At 35.8% G+C, this 23,199-nt stretch overlaps 2 protein-coding genes across 3 annotated transcripts; both read left to right on the top strand.

Moving 5' to 3' along the window:
* The first annotated feature begins 584 nt into the window (after positions 1-584).
* Positions 585-2,139, top strand: LOC112455187 (ubiquitin carboxyl-terminal hydrolase isozyme L3-like). Its single transcript, XM_025016963.1, has 7 exons — positions 585-741; positions 814-825; positions 1,007-1,132; positions 1,221-1,363; positions 1,444-1,585; positions 1,664-1,739; positions 1,817-2,139. The coding sequence occupies exons 1-7, from the start codon at positions 709-711 to the stop codon at positions 1,960-1,962; spliced, it is 678 nt and encodes a 225-aa protein (XP_024872731.1). The 5' UTR covers positions 585-708; the 3' UTR covers positions 1,963-2,139.
* Positions 2,140-5,813: 3,674 nt separating this feature from the next.
* LOC112455183 (proton-coupled amino acid transporter 1) lies at positions 5,814-21,516 on the top strand. Of its 2 annotated transcripts, XM_025016958.1 has the most exons (11): positions 5,814-7,096; positions 14,048-14,133; positions 15,179-15,298; positions 17,015-17,165; positions 17,339-17,466; positions 17,714-17,798; positions 18,067-18,339; positions 18,447-18,625; positions 18,736-18,765; positions 18,972-19,144; positions 19,412-21,516. In XM_025016958.1, the coding sequence occupies exons 2-11, from the start codon at positions 14,048-14,050 to the stop codon at positions 19,651-19,653; spliced, it is 1,467 nt and encodes a 488-aa protein (XP_024872726.1). In that variant the 5' UTR covers positions 5,814-7,096; the 3' UTR covers positions 19,654-21,516. The 2 variants fall into 2 exon arrangements, with proteins under 2 accessions (XP_024872726.1, XP_024872727.1); XM_025016959.1 differs by lacking the exon at positions 18,736-18,765 and having other exon boundaries at positions 5,815-7,096.
* Positions 21,517-23,199: the final 1,683 nt, after the last annotated feature.

The following is a 23,199-nucleotide window of genomic DNA, read 5'->3' on the forward strand; positions in this document are numbered from 1 at the left end:
AAAAACGTGATAGACACGGAAACAAATTGATTTCGGGAAAACTGGCGTCACAATTCATTTAATTAGTAAGCAAAACCTGCATCAATTCTGTATTTTACATTCTTTGTAATAATAACATTTAACTGTCGTGTATATAGATTCGGCATTCGAACTTGGCGATCGCGCGCGTCGTGTCGCGCGCGGGATCATTATGAAATTGGCGTGGCGTCAGTACTCACTCTATTCACTATTTCACTCTCGAATCTCCCGTCGTCGCGAACGGAACATCTCGCGGATACAGGATGGATCCGTACATGTATACTATAGACTTCCAGCGCTGGAAATCTATAGTACGCGTAACGTATACTATAGATTTTCAGCGCTGGCAATGAATTTAGAAACTCAGCCGTACATAATCCAGTCTGTCGCATTGATAAACAGTAAAAATAATTTTCCTTCGTTTTGTACACCGTACAATTTTGCGCGCGCGACCACTCGCAATATATCGCAATATATCGCGCGATTCGAGAACGAGACGTAGCGTGACTTGACGTTTCGCGCGATGTCGGATGTCGTCTCGTCATGGAAACGAGACTGCACGAATTTGAATCGACTGTGACGTGATCACGTGGTGAGTGTGACGAGTGTGACGTGAAAGGGCTTGTCGAGGAACGTTTACCGGCGTGTTGGAACGGAATCTCTTACGTGTGAAAATTATCGCGATTCATCATGGCTTGGGTGCCCTTGGAGTCGAATCCAGAGGTAAGTGAGCCTCATCTCGAGTCACGACACGTTGCTCGAGCAGCGATTGAACAACCGGGCTTTCTGTTACAGGTTATGACGAAGGTAAGCAGCTGCAATGTTCAGCCGGTTCGGGTTAATCTCGTTGTTTCCTCGGCGATCGCGTAGTCGTGGATACGTCGATCAGCACGTGCTTCGCGCGAAAGAAAACATTCTAACAGATTTCTTCGGCACGGTCGGAAATGCGCAAAAATTCAGTGTACTGACTTCATGCCTATTTTTGTAGTTCCTCCACAAGCTGGGCGTTCCAAAGAAATGGTCGGTCTTAGATGTGTACGGTTTAGAGTCGGACTTGCTGGCAATCGTCCCTAGGCCCGTTCTTGCCGTTATTTTGCTTTATCCTTTTTCAAAGGTATATGTAGTGTACAATATGACGAAGCGTCTTGGTGATTTGACTGACATGTTTCTGTATATAAAAATTTGCTTTAATGTCTTCTTAGATTGACAAGGCTGAAGAGGATAAAGCAGAAGTTAAGGATAGCAAGAATGATGGTTCAGATTCTGTATACCATTTGAAGCAAAATATCTCAAACGCATGTGGGACAATTGCGTTACTTCACAGCGTAGCGAATAATTTGGACGTGTAAGCATCTATGATCATAAATAATCTAGTCCGTCACATTGACAAACAGTAAAAATACTTTTCCCTTTATTGCGTTACAGCATACAATTGGAGGATGGCTTTCTCAAGAAGTTCTTAGATGAAACCAAAGGACTCTCATACGCTGAACGTGGAGAGCGTTTAGAAAAATCGCAGGAAATTATTGATACTCACATGGAATCTGCCCAGGAAGGACAGACTGAGGTACTTGGCTACTTTGTAACTGAAAATGACATGATTGTCTTTCAAACTGTAAATTACAGATTTATTTTCTTCTTTTAGGCACCAGCTGAGGATATGGAGGTGTACCACCACTTTGTCGCGTTTGTACATAAGGACGGTTCCTTGTACGAGCTAGGTACGCGTTTGTTCTACATTTGACTTTATGACATGGCTAATTAAAAATGCTGTAATAACAAATATTTGTTTTTCTAGACGGTCGAAAGCCTGCTCCTATCAATCATGGCTCAACTACACCGGAGGCACTTCTGGACGATGCTGCCCGCGTGTGCAAGGAATATATGGAACGCGATCCCAACGAAGTACGCTTCACAGTGGTTGCACTCGCTGCCAACGAGTAAAACGGCGTCCTCATCCTCAAGTGCATTTGCCTTTAAGCTAATTTAAACTCAAATAATTTTACACGTGTATATTTCGCTTCAGCAACGCATTTGTTTTGTCAGTTTCTTTAATTGCCAACTTTTTTTAACACTGTGTAGGACGTGAAAAAAAATTTATATACGCAGTTGTATATTGCACTGTTTTGTTTTTATTGAAAAGAAAAGGATCCTCACTGATTCCTATACGACGTGGCGCTTGTATCAGGTTTAATAATATCAAAAGTGATATATGTAGGTATTTTTAACTGTCAAGATGACGATAAAAATATGGTTCGATGCGAGATGCTATAGAAAGAACGTTTAAAACGAACTCCAGATATCGCGCGTCGGTCAAGGTCTCCGAGCTTGCGTAACAGCGGACGACTGCCAGATCGAGTTCTGGTCTGCAAGTCGGAGTTGATGATAAATTAGGACCAATACAGCCTTCCGTTTGGCACAGATTTAACACATTGATTTGATAACGGTCACTTTTGACCGCTAACTTTATACATCTCGCACATTTCGTTTTCATTAATTATCGACCTTTGATATTTTATGATACTTAATGCTTTTGTCACGGTAATTACGCATTGTATGGAAATGTTAATATTACCACAAGAAGCTCTTTGGAAATTGATTAACTGTTACGGAAATGACATGAGTCATCATTTTGATGAAATTGAATTAGAACAGTCTTATAATTGCCTTATTTCTTAATTTATGTAAAAAATATTTGTAGTGTACTGATTACAGAGATTTTTTTACAGGCAGATTATTTAATTAAAATGTTTACGGATTTTTTATTACCTGCAATTCTCCAAAATAATTAAAATTTATAAATTTAAATCCGTAACATTCTTATATTTTATTAATTAATGTTTCTTATCGAAATATTACAAATAATTGAATAGTCTAGCAGCTGAGGGAAACATTTAAACGTAGTTGGCATATTTTATAAATTTTCTTAGAATATAAATCGATTTTTAAAAGAGATTTTTTTTTCTTTTTTAAGAATATGCATATTTATGGGCATTCGTTATATGTGGAAGCGATCTATTGTTTCGTACATTATCAAGAATTGCAAAATGCATCGGTCACTGACCAGCCGCCGAAAGCGTTAGCTATTTTGGATCCTCTTCCGCGAGACTACGCATCTTGGCACCAATTCTCTAAATAGTGGTTGCAAAATACAAAATAAACTTAAATTCCAGTAACGCGATCTGCCTATATTATATAACATATTCCTTCGTTCTAAATCGTGATTTAGAAACTTGTCCATAACAAACTATAATTTTAATTGCAAAACGTTAAAGCTTAGGACAATAGCAGGATGTTGTTCACATGGATTTTGAATTTTCCGTTTACTTTATACATTATTTTATGATATAAATAAGTCTTGCGGAATTTAGAAACTTGCTTTATAACGAACGTAATTTTAATTGGAAAACATTAAAGCTTAAGACAATAGCAGGATGTTGTTCGCATAAATTTTGAACTTTCTATTTACTATTTTACTTTATACATTGTTTTATAATATTTACAAATCTTGTGGAATAGAATAAGTGTGGACACGGCGGTCTCTTCAAAGAGTCTTGTCAATTTTTCCATAGGTAGAGTCAACATGTTATCTCGGAATTAATAACATGATAAAATGAACACACAGCCCTTTTAATGTTTATTTTGCTTTAGATAATGAAAATGCATGCTTATTGTTATCGAAAGCATTCCTCGGTGTGCTGCGTCATCCTAATGGAAAATTTTAAGTATATGTTTTGCCGTGCGGACTGGACCGGTTAGCATCGGTTATCGTGGACCGGTTATATTCTAACAAATAAATTATTATGATAAATTGCTGCAGACCACATAGCTTTTACACTGTCAACACAGTAGAGAAGCGTCGCCGCTATCTTTATAGATTCTTCAAGGCTTGCGAAAAGTATTGATTAGCAAACGTAACGGAATAACAAAATTCCATTACGTTACAATTTAATCAGCGTATTTGTTCCGAAAATTATCATATTCGTCGTAATCGCGCTAATTTGTTTAGCGATCTCCAATACTTATCGTTATATTTCAATACGATTGAGCGATAAGATCAATTCACCACCCATGAAATATGTACATTATATTTACGTGATATGTATATTTGATAAACGATCTCCAGAATTCGAATTGTTTAAAAAAGAAAGATGAAACGTGTATCTTTCGAATCTCAAAATGTCAGTTGGAGGCTTATTCGCTCTATCGTTGTGTTATTTATAATATTTATCGAGTAGCTTGCGAAGATTCGCGTATCAGCCCTTCAAGATGAGATTTATGATCGCGAACAGAGCTTTCGCGATATTTTGCGCGGTTCTCCACAATAGAGAAACTGTCAGCGGCTGATAAGCGCAACCTAGAGCAAACTTACTAATCGCACGACGGGTATTACTTTAATTGATGAAACCATTTATGATGGCAATTCCGCGAAGTTTCGCGATTAACCGATCGCGGTATCTGTATCTCGCCAGTGATACAGTGAGATTCGCAGATTTTGCAACGTAAGAGACAATGCTACGCAATTGCATGTAAGAGAATGAATTACCAAGAAGAGAACTCATCTCAGGTATCACATACACGTTTCAGAAATGTTTTATAAGCGTTTTTCCGAAACGTTTTATAACCGATTTCTAGAAACGTTTCTCATGAGTAAAAATGTCCATTCGAAAAACGTTTGCTGGAACGTTTCTTTTCCGACAAAATAACGTTTAAAAAACTATTCTAGAAACGTTTTGTTTTAATGATAAAGACATTTTAGATAAAGACATTTAAAATTCCTACTTTGTACGTCTTTTGAACGTGTTTATGATGTCTTTGAGACATGCGTGAGAATGTTCTAGAAGCTTTATGCATATACCATCTATGAGGTCTATTCTTTTTCGAAAAAATTCCTGAACTGGTGCACATTCATGCAATAAGTTAAAGTGAAACAAAATATACTTGTTTCACTCTAAGTTAATTGCATTATTGATGTGCACCAGTTCAGGAAGTTCTTGAGAACGGAACACACGTATAAATGTTTTTTCAATGGCCACGTTTAGTAGAGTGTTTATTTTGTATACAATAATTAGTTCAATATAAATTTAAACGTTTCAAAAGAGGCTATTAAAGCTATTATAATATATATATTATAATTTTAAAAGGAAAAGTTTAACAAAATAGGTATTTTTATTAATTGTAGAAACGTAAAAAATACGTTTCTTAAATCATGGTTTCAAAAACATTTTTGTTCAAACGTTTCTTAATGGTTCTTTACGGTTATGAAACAATACATTCAAAAAACGTATATGAAATTAATATGTGCTCCCTGGGATCTGTTCTTGATTAATTCTAAGCCCTCACGCTATATATTTTGCTGAGGAGACCGCTTTTCGAAAAATTGCATTAAAATAGAAAGAAGTAATATTTAATTTCCGTTCTACTCGAACAGTCGTTGTAGTTTTCGTACAAAATGACAAGGTATCTTTAAAAGCGAAACAAAAATTCTGCAGTGTGCAGTGTCGAGTATATGTTTGTATACATCAGATATATTACGTGCTTGTTCTGTACAACGGTTTAAGGTCAATCCACGCTTATAAAATCTCACGTACGACCTCGTTTCTGTTTCTGGTCCCCGCGTGCCGCGCGTGTCGTCCGTTTTCGTTAGAGCTGAGTCGCTCGCCGTACAGCCGCAGATTTGATACGCGTAAATTTTTCAATACGCCGCACAACGTGTACACTCCTTATCTCGCTTCTTTACCACGCCTCTTATATCGCTTTCCCGATCGCTCGGTTTTAGTTGCGGTTTGTGCATATGCATATGCGCGGAGGCCTTGGGTGCCTCGAATGTACTCTTACTTTCAAATAAGGAATCAAAGGAAACCTCCGTGCCGAAGTCGAGGACGCGCGTCAATAGCGAGGTCGGATTTCCATCGACGTTATTTTAAACTATGTCGCAACGTATCCTTCGTCATTAAGCGTGAAGTTTATTTACATTTGGATTATCAAACATTGTCACACATTAATCGCACCGTTGGGTTTCCAAAAAACAGTCTCCGTTGTAACGAGTACGTGTAAACTTTTCGGATCAGAAAAGATTCCACTCCTTTTCTGACTTCTACTGGCTTATCATTGCGTCTGGGAAGTTCAACCTTTGATGCCGAAAGCGAGTGCGTTGACCGGTAATACATCAATCCTTTGCACGTTGCGGTCGCGTCATTGAAGTCTTTTATGCTAACAAAATGAATGACTATATCCACGCAAGTTATTCCGACTTGTTAATCTTTAATTGCAGTCATGAGAAAGTATAAGACGGTCCCAATCACGCGCGGCGCGACACTCGTGATGCGCTTTGATGCGACAGTTAATTCGCTCGATTATGATCTTTCTTTCTTTGGCCACTAAGCTCTTTTTTAACTCCGACCCATTAAATTTGTGAGTTCCTTTCTTAGCACCCTTCACTCGAGATTGCCCCGAACGATCTGCTATATTAAATTTTCTCAATCTGCTAAGCTAAATGATCAAACCATCCACTGCAATGTTTCACCGAACGATATCTCGACAATTTGTTATAGCTAAATTTTATCGCTGTGTTACGACAGATTTTTCTTATCACTCCGCCTTTTTTTTCCTTCGTAAACTCTATGACCTCGATAACGACCACGCTGTTATCGATAAAACTCACAGCCGGTAGATGAAGTATACGAGACCCAGGGATTTTCCTAAGTGAAGTTATGACCTCCCTCGGAATCGAGGTCGATTTTCGGTTCGTGCACTCGATGATGAAACCGACACGGTCTCTGCCCCGGGTCTCAACAAGCCCGGTGCCAAGAATAAAGGGACACGGCATTTCGGCACCAGCAGCAGCAAGCGAATAGTCAGAAGGAAGTAGACAGCCTTCGAGTGGTTATTGCGCCGAGTATTCCTCGACCGTTTCAGACCGACACCGTTTCAGTCGCGTGTAAGCAGCCGACCGTTGAACGTGCAACCGCAGGAACGGCGACAATCGACAGCACCATCCATGGGTTATCAGTATTCGCGTCCTCTTATTATTTGGATATAACCGAGCCGAGAACAGCCGAACTGACCGCGAACGAAGGTACGTACGTGTGTCATCTGCTATTTAATTTTCACACGCGTTTCCCGACAACCCATTGAGTGAGTTGTTGACCTTTTATGACGTGTCTCAGACTTTATTTACTATCACGTACTTTTGAATAATGAATTAATGACCTCTCCTCACTCTCTCTATCTTGAAACCGACGAGAATAACTTGTTTTCGAGGTTTTAGTGATGCAAATAAATTAACATAAAATCTTATCACGTGCAATGATTATCGCACAAAAGGTTGAAGCAAGAAAAATTCTTGATTGAAGAAATAAGCTAATTTGAAGACGTTTAATCATACTATTATCCCGTTGTTTCAAATGACAATTGGACAAATATGATCGGATGTAAGTTTTGCGCGCGAAATATCATCACTTGTTAATGAACAGTAAACAAATGACGTTTGCCTTCGCAAATATGATCGCATTAGTTTTCGTCATATTTTCGCAAAACATGTCGTATTTTCTTGAATCTTAAGAAACTTTTGTGGCAAGCAAGAGATACAACACGTATGATGTAAAAATTGGCGTCGTATAAAACTTTAAGTTTATATACAACAACCGATAATAAATCAAGTAATTTGTAATAACATGATTGTTACAACACGTGAGTGATATTTTAGCTATTAAAATTCTTAAATAATCTTGATGGAGAAAGGAGCTTAATTAATTTTTATAAAATCGAAAATTCTTAGGAATTTTTAAAAATATACTTTTACTTTTTTAAAGTATATTTTTAAAATAATTTTCTGTTGCAAAAAGTTTGAAATGAAAGACAGACACATACAGAATATTTGTTGCACAAATCGAAATAAAAATCCGATTTGAAATAAATTACTGATAGAAATAATTTTTACACATGTATGCTAAATAAATATCAATTCTCCTGAGGATTATATGCTTCTAAAATTTTTGGTCTTTTTACTATGTCATCTTATATATCACATATTGCATAATATATATAATTCACGCAGACGTAGAGAAGCTTAAAAGTTTTAAACAATTACATTTAGTAATTAAAATAATCTATTTATAGTTTTATTACCTATTGCATGTGCATCTATGTACGTCAGATAATAAAAAATTAAGTTTGAATTAAGATGAAAACTAATTTAAGCAAGATCAGATAAGATTAGTAGGATTAATAGATAGCAAATAAGACAGAAAATAGTTTTATACTTCAATTAGGTAAAATTACGTTGCATAAGTAAAATAACAGTAGGAGTTTATTTTGTTTAAAGATTGGAAATTTTATTTTTGTGTTTGTAAATTTTGCCAAAAGTATGAATTTTATATTGAATGGTCACTTGCATTTATTTACTTCTGTTATCTTTTTAATGTACAATTTTGTTCAATTCTTATCATTATCGTTCTGTACTCGAATTTTCCTAGCCGTGTGGTAAAATTTATTTTGGCGGTGGGCATCATCGACTGTCACCTGCAAACATGCGTAATTTTTTCGAACATTTACACTTGTGTCGACATTGTTTTTTGCGACAATATTTACCATGCCATTCACATGGAGATAAGTTTTATTCGGGCAGTTAGCTTTAACTGCAAATACATTCATTTATCTCCCCGAAGGTTTTACCATCAAGATCACATTGTTTTTAACTGCGTCAAGCGCGCGACATGATTTTCTGGCAAGTGCCAAAATTGCATTTAATGACGCACTAAGCTTAGCGCCGAAATATCGTTATTTGGAATACAAATACGATTCGATTGGTATAAAGCGCAACGTGATATTGCATAATGCGGTTTTACGTATACAAAGATATGAATTTCTCAGAAACTAATCTAATCAATCAATTGCGGTTTTCATAAATTTATTAATTCTAATACCAATTAAAGCACGTGTATCTATAACGTCATCAATTTTCTCTACTCACTGTTTCACAAAGTTGTACAGCTTGGCTTCTGCGAGGCTCGTGTATACCAATGTAGCGAGGTGAAAATTCACGGAATAGTAGTTTGTGTCGAATGTCCTTTAAGCATTGAAACCTGTATGTTTCACGTATACATCACATGATACAATTATGTATTGCATCACGTAATATACTTCAATACACCTTAGTAAATATTAATACGCTGACAGAAAAAGAACATTTTTCCTGGTAACGCATTTCAAGGATAGCAAGTGCAACAATTTCAATTGGTGATTGCGGTGAATTGCGATTATTGCAATGCATGCATCAAATTTGTATAGGAAGGAATGAAAATCGAGGATAACCGAGACTAGAATAATTTTTATTGAATAGGAATTTAAGCATCCTGTTTTTGCAATTTGTCGTAATTTCGCTAAATTGTTCACGTTACGTGAACGATGCCTTTACCTACTTCAATGCCTTCATTTTCAGCTATTGGAGAAGTGAACGCGAGTGAAAGTGAGCTTCATTTATTGCGTTACGCGGTCGAATTTTTTTTTATAAAGCTATAGGCGAGGAATACTTATAGGGACGTATGAGTGGTCGCGAAAATGATGTCAGCTTATCGTTTGATGATTCGACATTTTGATCGCGGTTTCATATTGACTGCGCGCGAATTGCCTTCTCTCCGAGCGATATCTATACACATTCGTACATATACCGCGTGTCCCAGAACTCGCGCACTATCTCTGAAATACTAGACATCAAAACAGAAACGAATGCTCGTCGTTCCATGTCTGAGATATGTATTCATAAAGATAATTACTTCCTGTAAGCTCTTCGTCTTAAGTCATGTCTGTTCTTCCGAGCTATTCGGGAGTAAATTCAAGTTAATTTTAGACATGTTTATCTTCCGAAACTGCTCTATTTCTCAAAAATTCTTCGAAACGCAGGTGTATCAATTCCTCGCGTAATATCTCTTTATCAGTTATTCTGAGTAATTATCTAATCATATTTGACAGTCTAAACAGAAGCACGATCATCTCTTAATCGCGACTCGAATGTTATGACTTTTAATGACATATCAAGTTTTACGATCGCTATACTATCACTCGGAAGGTACAAGGAATTTTTTCTCGAGCGTTTCTTTCAGAAATTCTCTATACTTCTTTTCAGTAGAAAGAAAGCAGAAACGTCGAATGCTTATTGACATTTTGACGCAATCACGGTTCGCGTTTGATAAAAGTGCACGTGACTGGGGACTAAAAGAGCGCCGGTGAACGCTTCTATTTTGGTGGTATCGTCGCTGGCAGCGGTAACATTGCCAAAAAGCGAATTCGCGTCGGTTAATGCAGGCGCTGCAATTTCCTCGAGCGAGACACGTGACAGTGATTTAGGTCGTTTGAGCTTTAGCGGCTGCTCGTGCTATCTGTTCGATCGTTTACTTACCGTGAAATCGTAGAAGCACAAACGTGTTCATGAGTCCACATACGATTAACGGGAATCCAAATACTGTGGGCGATTCCAAACGTAATTACCTCCCGTCATCGTGATTTAAGAGATTCGATTAATTGAATCTGAATAATATTAGCCTGCATGACGCTACTCCTCATCTCTCTGATCGAAATAATCACACGTGTCGTCGACACGTTAAAAAAAGCTCTTTGACGAATTACGACAGTAATTACAGTGATTACATTAAGTTGACTAACTGGATAAGTACATTGTCAACGTGTTTACCGTACGATTGTATGATTAGCTTGCAACAAAAAGGTGGAATACAAATTTTCGACGAATGTCACATCATCTTATTCTCTTTCACTGGTATTATTATTATAATAAATCGTGCCTTCTCTTCTGAGAACGCACAATTTATTATAATGATATATCGACGATTATATTTTAATTGTTATTTTGTTTTCTTGACACAGCACATATCTCTCGATAAAATTTATCTGTTTACTTAAATTGATTTAGATTTTGATCGATTATTTGCACATGAAAATCTCTCCAATCAGACTTGTGTTTAGTCAAATTTTAATTCAAAAGAAATGGAAATGATGATACAAATGTGAGGTTATCTTAATATACAATTTATATAACAGTGTTTAAAGTACTTAAATTTATTACAAACGTAGTCATAAATTTTAATATGAGCATAATTTTGCTTGCTATCCTCACGTTTGTTTCCACATGAGCGCCGAATTAAACGAAAGTAATGTCTATATAAGAGCGTCAAATTAACCGGAAGTAATAAAACTAGCTCAAATACGTAATATACACTTTAGATATGCCACTGTAGGTAGTTGTAAAAGGGATTTTAAACGGAGTATTAACTTTCAGAAAAATCGTACTGTCACGCCTGTTGCCTTCGTTCCGAAATTACGAAGTCCACATACCGCAATCACTCAGTGAGACAGTGATAAACTATATCGCTAAAATGAATCATTATATGAACATGCAAAATAATATCGACATATGATTCAATATGGTACATTATACTTTGAAAGGAAACATAAAATATTAAAACAACGTGATAAATGGAAATATATTTGTCGTGTACACGCGTGAAACACGTATTTATTACATATTAAATGTAAATAAATAAAATAATACAAATATAAATAAACGAAAAAATATAATGAAACTCGACTTCGCAAGTTCGCATACTGGGTCGTATTATTTTATTTCTGCAATGCCGTGTCCAATTTAGACTATAACTTGCACTATAACTTCGAGTCCGCGTCAACTTCAACATCTGTTATTTACGCTCGCCTTTCTGGAATTTTAATTTAAGTTATCTGCTTAATGAGCAAAACCGTCTATATGCTACTTCTGTAGGCTGAGGCGCTTGGATCTGGTTAAGGGTCACGATTCGTGATCTATTAGCATGAGAAGCGATAATAGATTACACGTTACATACACGAGAATATTATCTAGCGCAGACAGTTATATTTTCTTTCATATGGTTAATGAATATGACATTTTACAGACCATATTTTTACATTCCATCATGACTAAATGCTTTTTCTGTTGTGCAAGTGGCACTAATGATTGCAGCATTGACGAGGTTTGCAATTCTAGGCGCATTATTTATCGGCGTTATCTATTCTTCTGCACGGTATGTTGTCGATGTCAGAACTCAAAGAGAACAGAAAGTTAAAATAACGCCAATTTGACTAAATTTACGTCATTTTTTTATCAGTATGATATGAAATTGACATTTTCATTTTTCTCCTTGAGAAGCTATGTCAAAAAAGTAATTGCGCCATTGTAATATTCGCCATTTGTCTTATCGTTTGTCTTATCGGCCGTATTTTTATAAAGTTGCAGTTATTTTTTTCTCACGTCAGTAAAGGTGCCATAAATATTTCGTGTTGTTCCACTTGCGCCGGGTGACAATTCAGTGTTTCTACATAGCACACGGGGTTTACATTAATTATATAATAGCTTCTCAGGCTGTAACCTGGAGGATATCTCGATTTAGATCATTTACACTATTAAAGGTAAGTGGCGCAGGAAATGATTACATGCGCGTTTTACATGACAATTAATATATAAGGTCGTCTCTTTTTATTTCGCCTGAAGAAACACCGCCTGATGACGATTGTACACTTCCGCGTTACGAAGTTCTCTCTTCGTCGGAGGGGTACCACTCGCTGTTCGCTTTTATCATGTAACAGAGACTACATAGCATCGATAAAACCTTTGTTTTTCCCAAAAATTTTATTCTTATTTCTATCTTGCCGATAAAAGAAAGGTGGAAAAGCATCGAATTACAGATCGATGATTCATTTATATATATAAACAGATGTACACTCATTTAATCGTATTGGAGATAAATTAACCGAAGAATTTATTACGAATAAGCACACTGCGCTATTTATTTTAGCTGCGTATAATTTATAAATAAAAACGTTGAAGTAATATTCAAAGTAAATACTTCGATTATGAGGCTGATCGGTTTATTTATGTCTGGCATGTCAATTATCTCACTACCCAATTAACTAGAAAAATAAAAAATAAAAGGAAAATGAAAAATCAACGATTGTAACGATTTGTATACATGTATACATAAATGTATAGTCACAACTCACAACTATTGTCAAGCTAGACTCGTCACGTTTCTCACACGTACTCGCAAGCGAGTATTTTTTTCTTTTCCTTTTTTTTCTCATTTAGTATTTTAAATTATATTGATCCCATATGGGATTAAATGCTGTGCACGCTACGGATTAATTAAGAAGCCAATCAATACGGAAGCGTGCAAGGCGCGTTCAATTGACGGACGACAATATGTTGTTAATAACGGAATAATACTGAGGATCTTTGATCTATCGTTACAGTCCGGTTTCCAGCGAGAAAAAAGAAAATAATGTACTGTAAAAGTGTGTAAAAATAATCGAGCCGACGCTTATTCGTGCCGATGACAGTCCGCATACTTGGCGCCGGACTGATCCGTACATGTACATACATACGCGTTTCATTCATCATGTTGTCGTAACACGTCTAGACGATTGAACAAAGGACTTTCTGACGTACGTGTCGTTACGAAAAGCGCGAGTTCAGAGTTTTGGGCTCGCGAATAGAGCCGCGCGCGAAAATAGAGTCTCGAGAGGCGCACTGTTCTATATATACTTTAGTATTTCTTTAGATATTCTCTGTGTATATATACTCTGGGAAAAATTTGGGGCTCACGATTATAGTAATCAAATTATTTGTATATCATAACCCCCTCCCCCTCTAATTTTATGTATTTGGACTAGAAATAACACCGCGTAACTAGAAATCGTAATTAGCTATTTTATCTATTTCAAAGATTTTTAAGTTATACTAGTCAATTCTCTCAATTAGTTTTGTCGATATTCAGTTACGCAAAGATAATTTTCACTTAAGAGGCACTAATCAAAATGTTAAAGTGCTTAATTGTAGGTCCAAATCAGTAAAAAATTTTCATACGTATGTTTTATAAAACATGGACAATATAGGCTAATATACATACATTACTACATATGCTTTGAGCATGTTAGCTCGAAATGTAATTCGAAAATGTGTTTTCACTGTCTAATTATTTTACAGATGGAAATGAACAGCAATCCGGTTTCCCCGATTTCGCCGAAGAACTCCATTCACGGCGATGATACAACTCTCAAGCAGCCACTTGGGTAAGTTTATCTTAACATAAACGATCGGGAATGTAAAACAGATTCTCTCTCTTTAATAAATAATCTGTTGATGTTGTTTCCGATATCAATATCCGATAAAGCTATTATAAGTTTATTTTACTGAAGATGTTTCATATTAATGAACTTTGTTCGTAAAGAAGCATTATGTAATCAATAATTTAAAAGTTGATTAATACGAGACGCTGTGACGGACAGTAATTGCATGAAGATTAGTGCAGTCGCAAGTGCGCGACACTGCTAATTCTGATTGAACGCGCCATATGAGGAATGTGATTTAATTACTTCGTTGGAGCTAACTTAATCACTCGCTGAGTTGCATAATTACGTGGACGATCATTAAACAATGTTACGATCCTGTGTTACCACGTCCTGTGACAAACGGGTTTAAAAATTTTCTTAGTTTTACGAAGACCAATTGTTATCAGTACCTAATAATTACTACCGATTACTCTTATTTAGTTTGCTTCTATTTATAAATACAAACATATCGCTTACAAGTTCGAGTCGTAATAATTTATAGCACCTCGAAATAAGATGCCAGAACAATACGGAAACAATCGATAAACGTCGGGACGAATATCTGCCTTAAATTTATAGACATGCTATTTCAGGTGTCAGATTGTTGCCAAGAATGTCGTATTGTTCTATTGGCATGATTATGACAATCATGTCTCTACCGAAGCTCGTTAGAAAAATATTATCTCGCTATACGTTTATCTATCTGCGTCAGTCTCACGTCGCAGTTAACGTTAATTGTGAAAATTCGATCATCTCGCTTGAAAATTACAGCATGCGCGCGTACATATCCGGCGATTAGTACATTGTACATGGAATAAGCCCCGTGAAATATCACGGTCCATCGTTAGCTGTACGTACACGGCGACAATTAACTTAATTGTGACCACTTCCTCCATCCTGGACAATTAGATAGAATTTTTTTATAATAACAAAATAGTTCTGGCATCCGTGACAATTTATTATGTCATAATACTAATCTCTGTTTGCACATTTTTTTTTATTACAGAAATAGCGGGACCTATGGAGCATTCCAATCGAAAGATCCCATTTTGGCGATGGAGAAAGGTGGCGATGCCATCAAGGGAAGAAGTAATGAGCACGGTATCACCGTGCACCACCCCACCTCGTAAGTTTAATTGGCATTAACAAAGCAGCAAAATTTTAATAACCACAAACACAAATAAGCCGGTATTCATAGTTGGATCTTATTTCAAGACCGTCTTAAGTAATGTCTTAAGATGCTAATACGGTCATTTCATTGGCTGGATGGAGTCCAGCTTTAAGACTGTCTTTGACCAGACTTAAGACAATCTTAAATATAAGATCCAACTATGAATACCGGCAATAGATCGACAGCAAAACGATATAGATTGACGTTGATTAAAAACATTAGACATTGATGAAGGTTGCATTAACAGAAACAGAACATTTAGTGCGTGTCATGCACGAGCGATGAAAATAATGTTACACACCTTAACAGTAAACAAATCTGGAGAAACAAACAAATATTGCACACGATAAGAGTGATACGGCACGTGATCATCGCGAAGCGTATGATTTCAAAAAGACGGAAGCGAGTATTATATTACCTGATTACTCATAGTCCGTTAAAAACCGAATTTACTGTATTTCCGTGCAAACTCATAGCTATTTTTTCCGGGAAGAATCACGTTTTGTCAGAATGTTACGTTATTTTGACATCGGTTAAAATTTTTGTTACAATTTTCTAGCGTTCTCAGCTACAGAAATACGTTTGCACATACATAAATGCATTGGTATAACCGAATTGCGGAGAAAATGTGTCTTTTAACCGTACTGCAAAAATGATAGCGAAATAAATGCATCAATTTGCGTCAATAATCATATTTAGCTAATTATTTATTGCTTTATTGTTATTAGGGATTGCGAATTGCATAAACGCAGCTAAGAAACTTTCAAAAAAATATGACTTCTTAAATTTAAATTGATATGATTTATTTTAATTTTAATTTTATTTCAAAAACAGTTTTATTTATGAATAAAATTTACGACAAAGGTAGTACGTTTCGAAATATAATTCGAGATTTATATATTTATAATCTCTGTACTGATATTTTTGTTTAGATATTTCATATATCGCAGTAGAGTTATTCGTATTTATAAAAGCATTTATGAAAGATATTGATAAAATCATGAAAATTCAGGTATAAGTTGTCTCGCGACAATACGATTCAACATTTTGTATTCTAAAAGTAAATGCGAAAACATCTTCTTATGGTTACGGGAAAACTTTTGGACGGTTCTCTAGTCCTCACGCACAGAACAAATATCTATACAGATACAATCTACCACAGTGATGTATCAGGAACTGGTTTCGGTAACATGTGGTGGCATATGGAATGAATAGGTTCCGTGTCGCACACAAGTGCGTACGGTCACACTTCGGTACGGCCAATTGTTTTCTAATTGCACATATGTATAGAGCGTGTTTACATTAATATACTGTCGAATTGCAATCTATATATCCTTGAGAAATTGTTTTTTGATATATTTAAACTACTGAACAGTATATGCTCAAATTGATTTGTATATAATTAAAGAGACGTATTTAATAAATCTAAGCGAGCAAAATCGAACAAAATCCATGACTGGCAAAACCCAAAAAATTCTCGCAAATCATGATCTTTTCTTGGCATATTTGGAATGCTTATCAAACATTCATGTTCATATTTTGATTCATAGTTATGTAATCTCTCTATTGACTAGAATCCCGCTTATATCCGATGATTAATCTTGATTTACCCTGTCACCGTCGAATATCACGCCGAGGCGAGAATAAATAGAACGCACTAACGAACTGCAGGTACCTGGAAACCATGATGCATCTGTTCAAGGGTAACGTCGGTTCGGGAATTTTCGCGTTGGGAGATGCTTTCAAGAACGCCGGATTACTACTGGGACCCCCGCTGACGATCTTCCTTGGTATCATTTGCGTGCACGCTCAACACATTCTCGTACGTGCAATTAATTAATAATCATCAATTATATAAATAAAATAGGAAATAATATATGACTCTCTTATCTGAGAAATATTAAATATAGGAAATTAATAATATTTTTCGTAATAAAATATAACTCTGATGAAATTACAGGAGCCTTACGCTTTTGATACTAATATCTTTTGCAGATTAAATGTAACGAGGAGGTGACACGTCGCGTTGGCGATGGCATCTACGCGAATGGATTTGCTGGAACTGTGGAGATGTGCTTTGCTACCGGTCCCATTGGATTTCGTAAATATTCGACTTTTATGAGGTGCGTGATAGAAGTATGGCGAAGCCAGGAAATACGGAATAATAAGGAACACAAGCTCACGCAATGTCACAATCGTTTTGATCCTCACTTATATACACACTTTTTAATCCACATGAACGCTACTCGTATGCCTATTTTTTAGTTTACTTTTTACACGTCTTTTGATTATTTTTTATAATTTCTTTCACATTACCGCGTCGCCAAAGGTGCATGTTATTTATGTTGCTCTCTTGTGATTTTGTTGCAGAAAGTTGGTTAATGTGTTTTTATGTGTCACGCAACTCGGATTCTGCTGCGTATATTTCGTTTTCATTTCTTCGAACATGAAGCAGGTAAAGCATTTTTCACCGACTCCATCTTAGCTTTTTGGATTTTAATGCTTTGTTTGCCGTATGCCTGTTTCTTTTTGTATTGCAAGAAAAATGAAGTTCCCCCAAAATTGCTCACGATAGATAACATTATCTTTACCGCATATAATTAATAATAAATTGTTATGGGAAAGATAAAAAAGATATTTTAATCTAATCTTTATACTTTATCTTAGCAATAAATAAAGATTATTAATAAATATTAAAAATTTTGTTTTATTTTTCGCGATAGGTACTGGACGCGCACGGAATCGAGATGGAGGTTTACGAGCACATGGCCGTGGTATTGGTTCCCATAATGCTTAGTACTTGGATTAGAAATCTCAAGTATTTGGTACCGGTGTCCTCGATAGCGAATTTCCTAATGATCGCTGGTTATATTGCCACTATGTACATCATGAGCCACGACGTACCGTCCATACACGAGAGAAGATACGTCGCGGATTGGAACAACCTACCTCTGTTCTTTGGTACTGTGATATATTCCTTCGAGGGTATTACTCTAGTAAGTACAAATACTGTTTTTGTTAATATAGTTGATAAGAACAAAAATTGGCGTTACAGTATACGTTCTATGTTAATTATTCTTCTGACACTTCTGACAATTTACAGGTACTGCCACTGAAGAATGAAATGAAGAAACCTCGCAACTTTAACAAGCCATTAGGTGTTCTCAATGTCGGTATGGTGATAGTCGGCACTATGTTCGTCGCAATCGGTTTCCTGTCTTATCTGAAGTACGGTGACGCGGTTGCTGGTTCGGTCACGCTCAATCTTGCGCCAGAGGAAATGTAAGTATCGAAGCTAATTACACTTTGTGTGCATATCGTTTATAACTTATCTTGTCGTGTTAGCCTGATTGTCGAACGATTATCTTAACATTTTTTTTCTGTATTCCAAGGATGGACGGGGAAATCATCAGTCAATTAAGGTTTTTACCTAAACGTTTGCTGTGTCCTGTGATAAATATTAGAGATAGCTTCGTGACTTCGCGAAAATTTAACATAAATAATGTGTGCGCTTCGTGCATGTTTTAATTATTAATCATCGAACTGAATTGCACATGATTTTTTTTTCTATTTACGAAAGATATAACGAGCGATCTTTCTTCGACTAACAGATTGAATTTTTCTGCAGCTTGCCTCAATGCATCAAGACCGCCATCTCTTTGAGCATATTGCTTACCTACGCGTTGCAGTTTTACGTCCCGATCGCAATAATGTGGCCCGCCATCGTTGACAGATTCGGTCCATTTAAACGGCCAGTGTTTGCGGAAATCGTTTTCCGATCCGTCATGTGCTTCATCACATGTAAGTACAATTTACATCGGGAGAGTTTTATTAAATTATATTATTTACATCACAAACTTACTTTTGTTTACATTACCTTCTTCGTCAAACTTATATCTCTCAAATTATAAATTTTGACAATATTTTTATATCTTTACAACGAAATACTTCTATGCACAGAATAAAAAGCTTATCTAAAATTATAAATATATATAACTTTGATGCGGAATAAATAGCTTGCAGCTTGTTGATGTACACGTGATAATTTAATATCGATTGTTCTTCCAGTTATCCTGGCAGAAGCGGTACCACAATTGGGTCTCTTCATATCCCTGGTCGGTGCGGTCAGTAGCACCGCCCTTGCTCTCGTGTTTCCGCCGATTATCGAGATGATCGTCTGTTGGCACAACACCAGCCTCGGTTTCTTCACGATCGCAAAGGATGTGATGATAGTGTTGATCGGTGTACTGGGCTTCGCCACCGGAACGTACGAGAGCATGACGGCGATCATCAAGTCGTTCAGCAATTAAATTAAACGCGCTCCACAGGCGCTCTGTACAAATTATTCTTAATTTCTCTCTCGTAAACGCGCGCGCGCGCGAGTTTAATGGACCATGACATCTACGGTATTTCCGCGCGCACTTCCAAATTCTGCATGCTCGTAGACATTGACCGCCTCACTCGACATTAGCCATTTTAACGTGACGATCGTGACGATATATCGTTTATTATTATTATAATAATTTATGTGTGATATATCAATAGAAGTAGCTGATAAGGTGCAAGTAGGTTGTGGACACCAGTGATTGTTAATAATAATTGTTCAGACAACGCAAGTCTCTTGAGTTTTGCGTTGTTTGGATCGTACATTATTATGCGTTCAATGAATTTACGCGGATTAATTTGGGCTTTCACTCGTAATAACGAATTGAAGTACAACACAATAATCTATATGATGCAAGACGAAAACATGAATAAATATGATTCTTGCATCAGCGATGCAGATCGATAAATACTCGATATTTTTGATTGGTACTTGTCATTCTTTTACATCAATGAATTTGATTTATTGTTAGCGAATTGTATTTGCTTTAATTCTATAGAAATAGAACACGGATTGTTAACTAATGAGATCGTAGTATCTAATAATTGAAATGATAATGATGAATTAGAAAAACATATTTATTTATGTTTAGAAAAACATATTTATGCTAATTACCGTTACAATTTTTTTGAAAACAAATCTTGTTAGAAAAAATGTTGGTTAATTAATATCTACAATAAATTAACTAACTCTAACTCTAAATTAATTCTAAATTAATTCTAAAAACAATTCTAAAAAATTCTAAAACTGTTTTCGATACTGCATGTTACTGCAAAGAAAACTGCATATCTCAAATATCTGGAAATTGTATTATCTCTTATTCGAAAGATAAAACCATTCGTGACGAGGACATACTTTGTCTAAATGGTTTTATTTGTAATTGCAACCGAGTATTATATAACAGCAGCGTAACGTTTTATTTATTTATGTATACATCAGAGTTAGTTTCACCAACATATGGATTAAACGTTATTACTTAAAAAACTTTTTTTCTCTATCTTATAGATATAATATAAATCTAAAGAGAGAAAAAAAAAGAAAGAGAGAGAATAGATCGATTAAACTAATATAGGTGAAACTATCTCTCCACGTGATTGATATTTATAAGAGACAGTGAGCAAAAAGAACCGAACGATCTTTAATTGTATATTACATCGTAGTCTTACTTTATTGTTAAACTTTTTATATATTCGTAGCGACGCTTATGATACGAAACACAATGAACATCAAACACAATATCTTAAAAAATGAATCATAGACTATGTAAAATTTCGATACCCTATATCAATTGAGGTAATTAATTCCCCCTTACTATTCGAAGATTTGGCGAGGATTTTTCGTAAATTTCCAAATCCCATCAATATATTATACGAACAGTTAATTTATTATAAGTTAATTGTGTCGACAAGAAAAAGAACGATATCAATCGCCGACGTCGCGATATGTTTCTCATAGGAAAACCCAGATCTCTCAATTGAGATTTAAATCGATTTTCCATCTCTACGTAAGTAGTGTGTATCTGTGCAGTATTAATTAAAGTTGGAACGAGGGAAATACTCATTAACGATAAGACGTTATGAATATCAATTGACTATATATATGAGCGGTACACAACGTTATCGCGTCCCGTATTACCGAAGTACAAAGCCCACTCAGGGAAACTAATATTAAAGTATATATCTTCTTTCCTTAATATATTTAACAGCAGCGTATAAGACGTGTTTCTCTCAGCGAGATGCTGAGGCTGATGGAATAGAAAGAGATATCAATAAACATGTGGCACAACGAATTGTCTATTCATGTACCATGTGTTTCCACATCAAACAATTTCGTAGATCTCTCTCGTTGCTTCTCTGAGAAAATTGACACAATTATCTTCAACGTAAATGCACTCTAAAATAACATAGAATAAAGTATAATATATATAGTTAGAAACATAATTAGAAACAGTTGCATAATGTTTGAGGAAAGTTATGAAATGTAAATTATCGATCTATTTTTGACAGCAAGGCCATGTTTGAAGGTTGGGTTCTACATAGCATGGCAAAAAGGATTATTTCTTTTTAAGGATAAAAGTAATTCTCAAAATGGTAAGAGCAAATAATTTGAAATATTTTTTTATCAACTCGAATAAGTAAAGTATAATCGTAATGTGCATGTACTACATATGATATACGTAGGATCATCTAAAAAGTATTCAGAGATATGGAAATAACTGTGAAAAATAATTGTCTTTGTGAAAATTATAAATTCAAAAATGTCAACTAAGTAGGTAAATTATATTTATTTTCTGAGATTAAATGAATTGTTTTAAAACGATTTAAGTTCTCGTAAAAACTGCTGCAAATTTCTTTTAAGTATTTCCGATCGTTCTTACATATAAGTATCATTAAATAAAAAAATTGCAAAACTGTCTTCAATTTGAATTTAAATAACATTATATTTCCATAAAGTTGAATTATATTATCAATAGAGCGTTATAATTCAACTGCTTTTTTTTTATGTCAATCGCGAATTCTCTCATGTTTCATATAAAGCACACGAACTTTCGTGATTCTCGGTTTATAAATTAAAAAGCGACACGAAAAATATGTCTTCAAGATCTATTTAAAGATTTTTCGTATCCCTGCTAGGACTGGACTACTCATAAAATTACGTCTAAAACAAAACCTGAATCAGATGTAAAAGAGAGACTGGTTGCCTATCAAACGATTAACAAGTTGCAAGCTGCGAATCTAATAAATAACGCCGATAAAAATGCATGGAGCTGTTCTCAGGATCCTAAAGGTCTGATCAGAAAATCGAATCAAAAGCGAGTGCTTGCAGAGCATTGTGCAGGAAAGTCGTCGCCAGTCATCAAAGTGCGTGCTTTTAATTCAACGGCATACGACTGCCGTGCCTCGCGATTAATCATACCATCGTATTATTTCTCAGCCGGTGGAAGTTAGGCACACGTTCTCATCCGTTCTAAGAGAATGCGCGCGAGTCACAAATGACAGATGCAAGGAGGTCAAAATGTATTTTCAAGATATTTATCGCTTATAGTTTGTCCCACATAACATTGCCATATACACATTTGTAATATTAAAATCGTTTGCAAATTTTTTGATCTTTGAAATATCAGAGTACGGCAGTTAGCAGAGGGTGGAAGCGATCCGTCGATGATATCGAGACTCGAGGTTCAGAAAAAGCAGGAGGAACGGATGCGAGAGATGCGGAGGATGCAAGAGAAGCATTCAAGTGCGTTACTGTCGCGAGAAGATGCTATTCTTGCCAAGCAGTTGTCGATAAGCGATATCAAGGTGCAGGCGGAGAGAATGCGAAAAGAGGTGATATTGCATTCTAACAGGCAAATGTCAAATTAGATATTTACAAAATGTAATCTATAATAATCGGAAAAAAGAGGATGGTGATAAATGTCGCAGCGTGTTTTGCGCATCGTTCATGCTGCACGAAACGTCAATCGCCGTAA

This window comes from Temnothorax curvispinosus, unplaced genomic scaffold (genome assembly GCF_003070985.1).
Source record: "Temnothorax curvispinosus isolate PA1 unplaced genomic scaffold, ASM307098v1 QBEX01005876.1, whole genome shotgun sequence".
In the NCBI taxonomy this organism is placed as follows: Eukaryota; Metazoa; Arthropoda; class Insecta; order Hymenoptera; family Formicidae; genus Temnothorax; species Temnothorax curvispinosus.

Coding starts and splice junctions, on each gene's coding strand:
- LOC112455187 (XM_025016963.1), top strand. CDS start 709: ATGGCTTGGGTGCCCTTGGAGTCGAATCCAGAG. Junction 1,133..1,220: donor TGCTTTATCCTTTTTCAAAG/GTATATGTAGTG, acceptor ATGTCTTCTTAG/ATTGACAAGGCTGAAGAGGA. Junction 1,740..1,816: donor CGGTTCCTTGTACGAGCTAG/GTACGCGTTTGT, acceptor TTGTTTTTCTAG/ACGGTCGAAAGCCTGCTCCT.
- LOC112455183 (XM_025016958.1), top strand. CDS start 14,048: ATGGAAATGAACAGCAATCCGGTTTCCCCGATTTCGCCGAAGAACTCC. Junction 14,134..15,178: donor ACTCTCAAGCAGCCACTTGG/GTAAGTTTATCT, acceptor TTTTTATTACAG/AAATAGCGGGACCTATGGAG. Junction 15,299..17,014: donor ACCGTGCACCACCCCACCTC/GTAAGTTTAATT, acceptor AACGAACTGCAG/GTACCTGGAAACCATGATGC.